Source organism: Pollachius pollachius (assembly GCF_949987615.1).
Source record: "Pollachius pollachius genome assembly, chromosome: 18".
NCBI classification, from domain to species: Eukaryota; Metazoa; Chordata; class Actinopteri; order Gadiformes; family Gadidae; genus Pollachius; species Pollachius pollachius.
In genome coordinates this window covers 9,925,318-9,938,946 of record NC_136951.1, presented here as the reverse complement: position 1 = coordinate 9,938,946, position 13,629 = coordinate 9,925,318, and the positions used below count along the sequence as shown (strand labels likewise).

The following is a 13,629-nucleotide window of genomic DNA, read 5'->3' as shown; positions in this document are numbered from 1 at the left end:
ATAGAAATTTGTGGAAAATGGAGACACGGAAAGTTAACACAGGGATAATTGATATGAACTAAAGTGTAAAGACCTATACATTATATGCAAGTCTTAAGTGTTGTGGTGTTAATATTATGACATGGGTTTACTTTTCTAATGTATAGAGACGTGGGGAACCAAGTTTCTAGTTTATTTAATTATTCGGTTTCTTAAGCTGTCAGATTTTCAAGAGCTGTTTCTGATGTTTGGCAGACTGGACGGTCCTGGTATTTGACTCCTAAACAGAGACGCAAAATGACACAAAGTACAAAGAACACACTCACACACACACGCACACACGCACACGCACACACAAACCAACACACACACTAAGTCACACATACTCTCAAACACACATACACATGCATGTTTGTGTGTGACATCACAGTCCCACACACAGCGTTCTGTAAACAGCGAATGGCAAACAAATGGCCAAACATGTCTTGCCAGATTACACAACTTTAGCAGAAACCACACAAAGTTACAGTTTGTCCCCATAAAGTCCCCCCTTCCTGCAGAAACGTCCTTCCTGCACTCACACACACACACACAAACAACACACACACACACACACACACACACACACACACACACACACACACACACACACACACACACACACATATGCAAGCACATGCACACACACATGCAAAAACAGTCACACACACATACTCACTTTTCAAAGGGCTTCGGGTGACTTGAAAAGCGCTGCGAAAATGCAATTTATTCATGAATTTATATATTTTTTCACACACATCAGCAATAACCCAACATGATGGACGATCAGACAGGGGTCAACTTGATCAAAGCACATCGTCAGCCACATGCGATTGAGGAACAACAGACGTTGTGACCACATTGTGGTCTGCACAACGTCTGTCTGCAGCACCATCTACCCACCACCAGCAACACCCATCCCGTGTGTTCCTACAGCCTTTCCCTCAGAGCATGGCCCACTTTACCGGCACCAGGAATAGCCCGTGGGGGGGGGGGGGGGGGGGGGGGGGGGGGGGGGTCTATTAGTGAGTCTAATATAAGCCAAGCAAAGAGGGAATAGGGAGGTAGGAACCTACGGATAATTATAATTTCAGCATCATCAAACCCTTTGCACTTTATCCACACGCACACACATACTGACACACACACACACACACACACACACACACACACAGACGTCTTGTATATGGAGAAGGCATGTATGTATACTGTTTATGTATATATAAACTTATCCACGCTCTCCTCATCTTTCACACACATAACACACATTGACATGCACATTGTTGGTCGTCCACACATGCAAAACATGTGTGTGTTTTGAGCATTTGGAATGTCATCCTGGACGATGGAGTCCTAAGAGAGAGAGGGTATTGTCGTAGGGTGATAGGTTGCGTGGGTAATGGGGCTGATGCTAGGACAGATTACCTTGTTACCCCTGGAGACCCAGAGTCATTGTAACCTGTCTAGTAAAGGCTTGACTTCACACGTCTGCGTTTCCCACGGAGTCCTGACACGGCTGTCGGAAACGAAACAAACACGCCTGTTCAGCGCTCATCCATTCAGCGATGACCTGGTGTGTTCCTCTCTGGAGGGATTAGTTTTTGGATGCAGGTCATGAAGGAGCAGTAGAGGTCGGGGGCATCTTGCTCCAACATCCAGGATGCCTAATACAGTTAGACTGCAGACATCGGGGTGGGATCATTCCATCATAAACATGAATGAAAAGATGATGAAGTCTTCTTGCACTCAAAAGTGTTTGCATGTTGGAAACATTCTTCCTCCAAAAAAGAAACAAGGAAGTGAAACTTCAAATGAAGACCAAGCTATTTTGCGCAGGAAAGACAGTGTTGTCAGCCATAAATGTATTAGAAAAAATTGGGTTCTATAGCAACTGTGAGGGTTGTTGCCCAACCCCACGTCACAGTCGCTCGAGCTGCGGTTGCAGCCAATGGAAATCCACCACTCAGTGTTTTAAACCTGAAGTAGCAGACTTCTTGTTGTTTACCGTACATTTCCCGAGTTTGATAACTTTCTACATTTTGGTCCACAATATATAATAGAATGTTCACCGACCCAAGTGGTGCCGTTTTCAACTGTAAAAAAGTGATGTAAGTTTTACTGAAGTGCCAATCCAATGTCAAGACCTGATCCAATGAACTTTATTTTGATAGTGTTGGTATTCCATAGTGAGTGGGTTTATGTAAAAGGATAGCATGCAGGTGGCCATGGCCATTTAAAGAGTGCGATGACACACGCAGACGCAACAAAGCACGCGTAGCCATTAGTGATTACATCATGTTGGCAGTTCTGCAAGAGGCTTTCCTAGAGTCCATATCACCACACTTTCTTCGTTGCACAAAGGTACACGCACACACACACACACACACACACACAGACACACACACACACACACACACATGCTTACACACGCACACACACACACGCACACACACATGCGTACTCACACACACACATGCTCACACATTACACACCACTTGTGCACACACACACAAACGCACACACAAACACACGTGCGTAATACATAATAACGGTTGAAGCATTGTGATTAATGAGTGTAGCGGGGAGGTTGTCACGGTGTATGCATTCAGTCTTCCTTCATTTCAGCTCCACAAACGTCACTTGAGTCAGCCTTTTATGTATACAGGACACAGGCTTAAGACCTACAGGGAAGAACGTGGTTCTCCGTGCCAAAAGAGCTTTGTAAACCATGCTCATTTCCCAGCAACCTACTTTGCGACCTGTGTGTTTGTAAGGTTAGGAACTAAACAAATTGCGTCAAACTCAGACAGCCTCTTTTTACGACTGCAGACTGTGACGTTCTGTATGACTGCTGAAACGCACAAGAAGTAATAATGATAATGACGAATGAACCATAAATTAATGTTAAAAGCTGGTTTTGCGGATACATAATGATCTATACGTTGAGTTTACACCTTCCAGGGTCTGCCACTTGGTGGCAGTAAGGTGTCAGAAAAAGCTCTTTTGCCTGGCAGGTAGCAAGAAGAAGGGCCTGCAATATAGACAATTGATTGACCATTGATAATAATAATGGATTCTTCAACACCCTTGTTAAAATACAGACTTGCTCTGAGCAAGAAAATTGCTGTTTTAGGTCTTAAACTTGATCTATTCATTAAATGGTTACCTCATTGTGTTAACAAGGTAACCTTTCGAATGGTCACTCTAAACCGCAGTTCTGCATTTTTACGAAAGCGTGGCAGTGCTTGCGTCTTTGTGTGTTTATGTGTGTGTGTATGTGTGTATCTAGGTGCGTGTGTGTGTGTATGTGTGTGTGTGTGTGTTAGAGTGTGCGTTTCTGTCTATTTGTGCATGTGTCCCTGCATGGGCTTGTACCGCAATCCCACCCAGTGCTTCTATAATAAGTGTCTATAATTGGAAAAGTGCTCCTTACCTTAACTGTGGCACCTACTCCTCTGTGTGGTGGGTGGGGGCGTGTGGGTGGATGGGGGGGGAGGTAGAGACAGTGAGCTTGTTGGTGCGACGAGAGATGACGACGATGACAAGCGATCAGGGCCACGACGCACACGCACACGGCGGCCGCGATATTAGCAAGCGGAGCCAACCCACAGTGGAAATCAAGAGGAGGAAGACGCAGGGCCAGAACGAGAGAAGGCAAGGAAGGAAGGAAGGAAGGAGGCAGGAAATGACGAAGCGGGAAGCCGAGCGAGGTCAAGTCCCTGAGCGGTAGACACGCGCTCCGCGGGGTCAAGAGGAAGCCAGGACAGAACCCCGGGGAATTCTGGAAAGTGGAAGGCGGCGTTCCGAACGGGCCGCATGGGACGGAGCAGATGGGGGGGAGGAGCGGTGAATCAAATTAGGGTAGGGGCGACGATGGAAGGGAGATGGGTCGCTGCTCGTGTTCGCGGAGGTCAGGGGAGGCCGAGGTGAGCAAGGTGAGAGAGAGCGGATGGCACTGGTTTTCCTTTAGGGGGGTAGCATTTGGGGGTGAGGGCGCTCCCAAGTCACACGGCTTCCTAACCAGGATCCCACCCTAGAGCTCCCCCTACCCAACCACCCCCACCCTGGAGGATGGAGGGATGAGAAACAGAGGAGGGAGCACTCAGGAGGACTCTCTCTCTCTCTCTCTCTCTCTCTCTCTCTCTCTCTCTCTCTCTCTCTCTCTCTCTCTCTCTCTCTCTCTCTCTCTCATGGTCCCTTAGTGCCAGAGACGGGTCCCTGAATGAGGGGAGAGAGAGTGAGTGATAGAGCGCGATTTAGATTGACAGAGTAGCGGTGACACATGAGCAAAGCGCTCGAAGCGGTGGCGACAGCGTTACAGCTCTTTGGGAAGCGGGACGTCCAGTATATCGTCACAATTGAAGACTCAAAAAATGTATGATAAATAGTGTTGTTTTTTCAGGTCCCCTGGCCCTGTTGGCCTGTGTTGTTGTTGTTTTTTTGGTTCCATTTCTTGTGGATTGTATTCGGCGCTGTGGACAACCTTTTCACAGTGTCTTCCGTCTCCGCTGGACTGGTTTCATTGGGTTATGGATCGGAAACTTATCTCCGTTTCTTTATTCCTTTTCTCCCTATTCTGTCTGTTTCTCTCAATCAAACTTTCTTCATCAATGATGAATCGGTCTCAAATCGTCTCGTTCCCCTCCTGTCTCTCTCTTTCCCCTTCTCCTTCCTTCTCTCTGCTGTGTTTCCTTCTCCTCCTCTCTCCATCAATCAACCATGTGTTGATTCAATTCATGTGCTCTTTACCAAACAATCGTCCTGTTCCCATGCCTAATCCATCTGTCTCTCTCTCCATCCTTCTCTCTTTGCCTCTCCCACCTTTCTCCCCATTTTTTTTATCTCCTCCTCCTGTCTCCCCTCCTTTCTGTCTCTCTCTCTTTCTGTCTATCGCTTTGTCTCTCAGGGCCAAAGATATGAAGAATCGCCTGGCGTTCCTGCGGAGAAGGAATGAGTCTCCAGGAAGCAGCCCTGCTAGCAAGCTGGACAAGACCATGAAGTCAGTCAAGTAAGTCTTCTTTAACTCTTACCTCAGCCAATGTTATCACTATTGCTATAGCTTTTACTGTTTATATTACTATTACTTCAATTGCTATTGCTTCAATTACTATTACTTCACTTTCTATGACTATAACTTTTAACTCCAATAATTATTACTTTATCTACTATTACTATGACTATTACTGTAAATCCAATTGATTTAACTTGATCTACTTTACTATGACAATGGCATTGCTATTACTTCAATTACTATTACTACTACTGAAATGGTTACGTTTTCTACTATTACTTTGACAATTGCATTGCTTTTACTACAATAACTACACTATTACCTCCATTATTTGAACTTCTCATTACAATGTAGTCACTTAGCAGACGCTTTAATCCCGAGCAATGCACAGTGATGCACTTTATCCGTGCCAGACGGGAAATCTAATTAGGGTGTCACGTCAAGAAGTAGCAGCATGAAAACGGATCAACACAAACTTTAATACTTAAAAATAAAAACCGATAGTCTATTATTAAATCGTATAGTAACTAAAATACAGAGAGCATATCAACCTACACCGGAAAAGCCTAAACGTCAACGCGGAGGCACCGCCGTGCTGAACAAGCACCCAGGTCCATGTTTAGGGGGTCGTCCCACTTCAAAGACGCCTCCAGGTTGGACCGCAGACACCGGGGGTGGGACCCACCTCAGTGCGCCTCTGTTGGCCGGGACTCTGGAAACAACCGGAACCGCTCCGCCGCGGTTCCGGTTCTGTGGCAAGGGCTGGCGCGCTGGTGTGCGTGTGGACTCTAGGACCAGACAGAGTGGGCCGCAGTGGAGGGGAGGTGAGAGGAGAAGGCTTGTAAAAGGCTTGGGTTGAATTCACGGAATGGGAGTGGGGAAGGAAGGCCAGGCAGAATACAAGGGATTAGGGGAATTGAAATGAGGTTCAAGCAAAGGTTGAGGAGGGAGGGTAGGGGGGCAGGGGGCAGGGCGGGGGGGGGATGGTTGCAATGTTGATTGTGATCTGCTAGGCCTGCAGGGACAGGAGAGCCACTATCGCCGCCATTATACTTCATGATACCCTAAAGGTGTTAGAGGTAGTCGAACAAAGTAAAGCTATATTTAGGACTTTGGTAGAAACGCTTGATGAAGATTAATCGGTTCAATGGTGAATGCATTTAGTTGATAAGGACATTTGAGTAATTAACATAATACGTAATGTCTTAACATTTTCCGTAAATCTATTCCTTTTAACGTACAAACGTTGCATGCTGTGCGGTAAGGTACATCAAAATTCTCCTTCAGGTTCCGCAAGAATATTTTGAATATTTGCATTGTTAGTAAATATCTTATAGGAATATGTTGACCGAGTGAACTAGAATATATGTCAAGGGTCAAAAACACACTGTTTGCTTCTGGCTGGAGTTGCGGGTCGGTCACCTTTACACACTTTTTCAGCGTGGTGCGGGGGGGCTAAAAATAGCTTATGCAGGATCAACAGAGAGGAAAGGAGTGTTAAAGGAGAAAATGGAAAAAACCCAAACAATCATGTGCCGGCGTGAATGAGCCCTCCAGATGTGTATTGCACCGAGGCCTGCAACGTGGATCGCATTTAGAAGAAGGCTCACCGCTCAATAGAACGGGCAGGAGGGGGGAGGGGGGCGGAGTCAAATAGGGAGGTGGAGCGCAAGCGCGCCAACACGCTGCCATTGGTCAGCTCCTCCGCCCCTCCCCCTCTCCCCGCCCCTCCACTAGGTGCAGTGAGCTAGGGGGGGGAGTATAAAAGCTGTCCTCCACCTCTTCTTGAGTCATACACACACTCTCGCTGCCTCCGGTGACGTGCACGCGGCTAGAGCAACACACCCGACTCACTGAGACCCTCACTCAGAGGCACACGGGGCAGAGAGAGACAGCCAGCGAAAAAGGAGAGAGGAGCCAAGCCAAGGACACAAGCCCAACAGTGGACTACTTTGAAGACTTTAGCGAAAAACACACGATTATATATCTGCCGCAGTTTCAGCGCAGCCCTGAGGGTCCATCCGTCTCACACTTTAGCAGAAGCCCCTTCCTGTCCGACTGTAGTCTGCGGCGCCACAGTTAGCAGGATCTTTCGGATGGGTCACACAATGAGGAACCTTGCTGAGATGGGCTTACTAAAGAATCGCTCCGCTTTCATCTGCAGGCCCACGCCAGAGGAGGCACTGAAGTGGGGCGAGTCGCTGGACAAGCTGCTGGTGCACAAATGTAAGTTCCCCTCTTTTGGGATCCTTTTGTGTTTGATGATCACTCTTTACACCGTTGCCCCCTCCAGCCTTTCCTCATCCCTCACCTTTGCATGCACGCATGTCTGGGAACACATGAAACGACAAAAAAAAAACACATGCTGTTTGGTTTGGGATTAAGTGACTGCCATATGGTGTGGATTAAGGGAAATGGTGAAGGGGTTTTGGCTGCGCAGCGCAAGCCCTCCCCAGTGCGAGCTGGGCGACCGTACAGTATAAACACATAAGCTCCTGGCCCGGGGAGAATCGGGATGCATGCACGCATGCTCTTGTTTTTACATGGAGGGTTTAGTGTAAGCTGGTGGTGTTTGGGTATGAAGTCTGACTGATGAACGGACGGTGTGTATGCAACCATGCTCTCTTTGCAGTAATCGCACAACATAAAAATAGAAGCGTAGGCCTAAGACAGAGACACACACACACACACTGACACAGAGGAGGTGGGATAAACCAACGGGCAAGCTCTTATCAAGCGAGTTGATTATATTTATTTTGCTGGACTTGCATTCTACCTTTTGCTACTGCAAAAAGGACACTACAACAGCCCAAAGCAATGCCATGTGTCTGTCAATGCTAAGAGTTAGGCTAAAGCTAGGGGGCTTGAGGGGTCTGATAGGAAACAACTACAGTGGAGCCAACAATACTCAATTACTTTCACATTGCAGGTTTTCCCCTCATCCACGTCTGGCATTGTCCTCTCTTCTCACTTTAACCTCCTCAAGTGTCTGCGTTGGCCTCTCGGCCCCGCGCGGGCGTGTATGTGTGTGTGTGTGTGCACGTGGGGCCGTGCACGCGTGTGGGAACGGAAAGGTGTGGGCCAGAAGGGGTGGGTGGGAACCGGCTTCCTGCCATTCATACCTCAGGACGCCTTTTCTTCTCCTCCTTCCTCCACCAGTCATTAGCGGATCCTCTAAATCAGACCAATCACGTGCCTCTGGCTGGCTGATTCCGCCATGAATCAGACCCACGCTAGCCTCCAGCGCCCCCACCACCGTGACCCCCCACCATGTTAACCATTACAGCCGCAGAGAGAGGGACAGTCATCCCCTTTGTTCACCCATGGTGCTAGAATACAGGAAGTGGTCGATGTTGTCATGGAGGAGAGGGGGGGCAGTGAGTAGGAGAGAAGGGGTGGAGGTGGGTGGCTAGGCACCCTTTTTGGACATGCCAGGGTGATGAGCTGGGCTTCAGCCCCTGGTGCTGTCGGAACACACACGCTTCAGTAGAAACACACACACACACACACACACACACACACACACACACACACACACACACACAGATGGTGAATTAGGAACACACATGCTTCAGCAGGAACACACACACACACACACACAGTGTATTAGGAACACACACATGCTTCACTAGGAACACACACTCTCACACACACACACACACACACACAAGGTGCATTAGGAACACACACATCTTTCAGTTTGATCACACATGTCTCACTAGGAACACACACACGGTGCATGAGGAACACACACATGGTAGAGTAGGAACACACACACACACACACACAGTGCATTAGGAACACACAGACACACACACACTTCGATGTTGTGCCTTCTCTGCCTTCTATTCCAACTGCATGACTCACATTTTCGCCAGTGCAATGTTGAGGCTGCTCACCCCCCCCACCTCCAAAACAAAAGCTTTCGCTGTGCCGTTGCCATGGTGTTCTGGTAGTCTGACAGTCTCCCGTTTCCTCCTCCTCCTCTCCTCTCAGATGGCCTGGCGGCGTTCCGAGCGTTCCTGCGCACCGAGTTCAGCGAGGAGAACCTGGAGTTTTGGTTGGCCTGCGAGGACTACAAGAAGGTCAAGTCCCAGTCCAAGATGGCGTCCAAGGCCAAGAAGATCTTCGCCGAGTACATCGCCATCCAGTCATGTAAAGAGGTGAGCGGACCCAAGAGAACGCGCTGTTCAGTGGATACATGGAAGAGATGGGAGAAGATATGGGACACAGTAGGAGATTGATTATAGTAGGTAGAAGGAAAGAGCAAATATGCAAATTTAAAACACTGAAGGTGACATATTATACCACCAGGCGTGAGTGTGATTAGCCATTACAATCCGTCATACATCTAGGTGGACACGCCCACTTGTGATGTCAGAAGAGGCCGATTTTCAAAACGGCTTGTAATGGCTAATCACACTCACACCTGGTGGTATAATATGTCCCCTTTAAAGGACAGAGACAAAGGCTCCTCTTAGCTTACCTTACCTCACATGTTATGCGTCTACATGTGATAAACACTTCGATAGTTCATCAGTTTATGGCTTACACACCACGTCTACGAAAACGCGGTCGACTGAATGCTACTGACTCATGGGGTGAGGAAAGCCAGCTAAAAGACATTCCCCTCTAATAACTCACGAGTCTGTCACGTAAAGAGGAAGAGAGAGTGAAAAAATATATATATTCCCCTTGAAGGGATCTAATATGGTTGACAAAGCAGTCCCTGCTGCCATTGAATAGAAAAGCTGCAGCCTTTGAGCGCTGATGTCATCGCATGTGGTGCTGTCATTATGGCTCCTTGGGCCGACCATGGAATGAATGGGGTGGAGAGGATGTCACATCACCTCCTAAATATAGGATAGGATGGGGCCAGGGAGTTCAATAGGCACTTTTTGTTTCACCCACACTTTTTCAACATGACTCCGCCAATATCACATTTAGCCAAAAATATATTCTAAATAGGAATAATTTAACCGTTAAATATGAACACTTGCCAGACTAAATATTTATCGTTGAACCAATAGCTCTGAATACATCTGCTGACTAACTATGAATACTTGAACCAATAGATATGAATACTTGGACTTACTTAATATGGTGGGTTGAATCGTTAGCCCTCCCACTGTCCCTGCCTCCATAATAACCTCTCTCCCCCCCCTCTCCCTCTCCCTCTCTCTCTCTCTCTCCCCCCCTCTCTCTCTCTCTCCCTCTCTCTCTCTCTCTCTCTCTCTCTCTCTCTCCCTCTCCCCCTCTCTCTCCCCCCCCTCTCCCCCCTCTCTCTCTCTCTCTCTCTCTCTCTCTCTCCCTCTCCCCCTCTCTCTCCCCCCCCTCCCCCCTCTCTCTCCCCCCCTCCCAGGTGAACCTGGACTCGTACACACGGGAACACACCAAAGACAACCTCCAGAGTGTGGCGCGCTCCTGCTTTGACCTGGCCCAGCGCCGGATATACGGCCTGATGGAGAAGGACTCGTACCCCCGCTTCCTGCGCTCCGAGCTCTACCTGGACTTGGTCAACCAGAAGAAATCCAGCGGCACCTCCACCTCCTCGTCCTCGTAGAAGGAGAGGGGGGGCGGGCGGAGAAACTAAAAGGAGCCACGGACGATGAGGGTGGAGGAGGGTGGAGGGGACAGATACTCAGAGAGAGAGAGAGAGAGAGAGAGAGAGAGAGAGAGAGAGAGAGAGAGAGAGAGAGAAACACAGACACCTTGAGTGGGTTTCGGTTTACGTCTCCTTATTTGCCTTTTTTGTTTTTGGGGCTTTTTGTTTTGGTGTCGCGGTAGCCACCCCACCCGGCCACTGTGATGCTAGTGCTTTTGATTTTAGTTTTTTTGGTGGTTACGGTGAGAGAGAGAGAGATGACCAAGCTATGGCACTGCAAAGAAACAATGTTTACTCAACGAAGCCGCGTGGATGGATGGATGTGTGGACGGACGGATGGATGGATGGATGGATGGATGGTTAGGACGTGTGGGTGGATGGATAGTAAAAAAAAAAAGATATTGTGGCCAATGAGGGGGCCGAAACAGGAGCTGGATTCTTCTCTGATCGCTGTACTGTTTTTGGTTTCACAGTCCAGACCTTAATGTTATTTTTGTGTATTTAAGTTGTGGTTCCGGTTGGACGAAGGAGGTGGAGGGGGTATGGACACAAGCCCCCCTGCTGACATGAAGACAGTCCGGTACTGTCCGGTCGCTCCCCCACCCCACCCCCGCCCTCCTTTTCTTTTCCCTGTTTTTTTCCGAACTCCTCCACCTCCTCCTCTGGAAGCCAATGTGAAGCTGTTTTGTTTTGGTACGATCCTGTGTTTTCTTTTCTTTTCCCTGTTTGAGCGTCAACGCTGTCTAAGAGGTGGGTGGGTGGGTGTAAGGGGGGCACGGGGGGGGACTGGGCTCATGACAGTCGACGTGTCGGAAGTGACGACCACTGGTCGATAACTAGAACTTCGGTTCGATATTCCGCACGCTGTAGCGCCGCAGTGCACGACAACGCAGAACCCAAACGAGAAACAATCACACATTCTCGCCTGACGGAAGGTGGCGACCACAGGCCTCTCTGTGTACATAAAAGAGAAAAAGGGTTCCTGCTTGGTTTGAATTCATCACAAACAACATTATGCCAAGTGACGCCACCGCAAGGGAGGAACAAAAAAAAACAGCAACAACACAAGCGTAACCAGGAACGCACAGACACGCGCCTGGCATCCGACGCGGGTGTGCGTGTCCGTTGCGTAGATCACAACAAACAGACGAAAAAAAAACGAAACGGGCTAAAAGAGACTTTCTGCCCGTCTTCAAAGACTGTTCGCAGCGGACGACGAGACGAAAAGAACGGAAGCAAACGCTTGCAAAATGTTCGCACGAGCCAAAAAAACACAAGGCGTTTGTTTTTCCACTGTAGCTGATCCAGGACTCCTTGAGGAAGCCTTCTCAGGACATTAAAGCGCTCCACGTTTGATGTTCACCGCTCTGTTTAAACTTGTTTGGAATTTTTTCTGCCCTTTTCTTCAGTTTCTGTTTTTTTACGTGTATATTTTTTCCTCTTTTTTTTTTATATCTGCGTTAGGTATAATATCTGCACTCCATAAGTATACCGGGCACTAAGTAGATCTTGCTCATTTTTTTGTCATAGACACGGTTAAAGGAAGAAGTAACAAATTTGTGTTTATTGTATAAAGTTTGCATAAAGTTTGCCTATTTATTTAGATAACGTTGCAGAACTGCTTTCTCTATCTCCCGATATCACTTCCTTCAGCTCAGAGCGCGTTCTCTTCCTCTCTTTAAAACCACAAACTACGAAACAGGTCACGTGCAGACCCGAACTTTAAGTGCAATATTTATATATTTCTTTGGTGCGTTCTTTTTGTTTTTATTTTTACGAGGGCAGAGGGGGGGGGGGGGGAGGGGGGGGATATAAAACAGCTTAAGCTCTATATAAATACAACTATTTGTTAAGAGAAAAAGACACATAACTTAGAGCTATAAGGTTGACCATAAGGACTTAAAAAACGTAAAAGGAGTGTGAAGTAGTTTTGAGTTTTACTGCATTATTATTATTAACTGTGCGTGTGTGATCTCTGGCAGCAGGCAGCCGGGGACGTTACCGATGTAAATATAATTCTTTAAGAAAACGGACGAGAGAAAAAGTTTGTTTTTAAAAAAAGAAATCGACAAAAAAACAAAACAATAGGTCTTGACATGTCGTGAGCGTGGGGCCTGGCTGAAATACGATAAGATAACAGGATGTTGTTATGAATAACCATGACAACAACACAAGGTGGCTGGTACGTTGGTGCGGCCACGGTCAAAAACACAGCTTGTAAGGAGTTATATGGACTACAGTTTCATCATTTTCACTGTTTACAATGGAAGACGCATCTCCTAAGGTAGCAAGCAAAGTTGAAATAGAGTACATTTGGTGTCATTGCTAATGAACAATAAAAACTACCAACTGATGAAGTCATCTGTCCTGTGTCTGTAGACTTTCTTTTGAACCATGAACTATTTGAAGTTCCACTATGATGAGCTCAGTGCCTCACCTCATTCAGGCCAATACGACATTAATTTGAGATAATGTGTTTCTTTATTTGCATGTGTATATTGTATGGATAAGTGTATGTTGTGTTATTTGTGTGTGTGTTTGTGATTGCCTGTACTGTGCATACTGTATGGGCGTCAGTGTTAGTGTGGTTGATTGTGTGTGTGTGTGTGTGTGTGTGTGTGTGTGTGTGTGTGGGGGTGGGCTTCCATGTGGGCAAAGCCTTTTCTGCAGACCATGAAGATTTACCCCGAGATTAGATAAGCTCCTAAAGTGGACCTCTTTTGTTTGAAGGCAGTGACTGAAAGACGAAGAGTGAGTGTGTGCATTTGTGTGTTTGTGTGGTGGGATGAATAGGTCAGGGGAAGGGGGAGGAAAATAACAAGTTGGAGGAGTTTTATATTGATGAGGGAGGGGCGGGAGGAGGTGTTTATGTGTGTATTCGGGGGGGGGGGGGGGGGGGCAATGACAGGGCACTCGCCTGAAGTATGCTGTTCAGCTGCCATCTGCTTTGACACACACACAAACTCACACACACATACATTAACACACTCATACA

At 47.5% G+C, this 13,629-nt stretch overlaps 1 protein-coding gene across 2 annotated transcripts in view; it reads left to right on the top strand.

Annotated features, from left to right (window-relative positions):
* rgs3a (regulator of G protein signaling 3a) overlaps positions 1-11,369 on the top strand; it is a 56,354-nt gene extending 44,985 nt beyond the window's left edge. For both annotated transcript variants that reach the window (XM_079756022.1, XM_079756021.1), the window contains exons 4-7: positions 4,925-5,026; positions 7,194-7,255; positions 9,026-9,192; positions 10,392-11,369. In XM_079756022.1, the coding sequence (XP_079612148.1) occupies positions 4,925-5,026; positions 7,194-7,255; positions 9,026-9,192; positions 10,392-10,592 (532 nt within the window). In that variant the 3' untranslated portion in view covers positions 10,593-11,369. The remainder of the gene's footprint in view (positions 1-4,924; positions 5,027-7,193; positions 7,256-9,025; positions 9,193-10,391) is intronic.
* Positions 11,370-13,629: the final 2,260 nt, after the last annotated feature.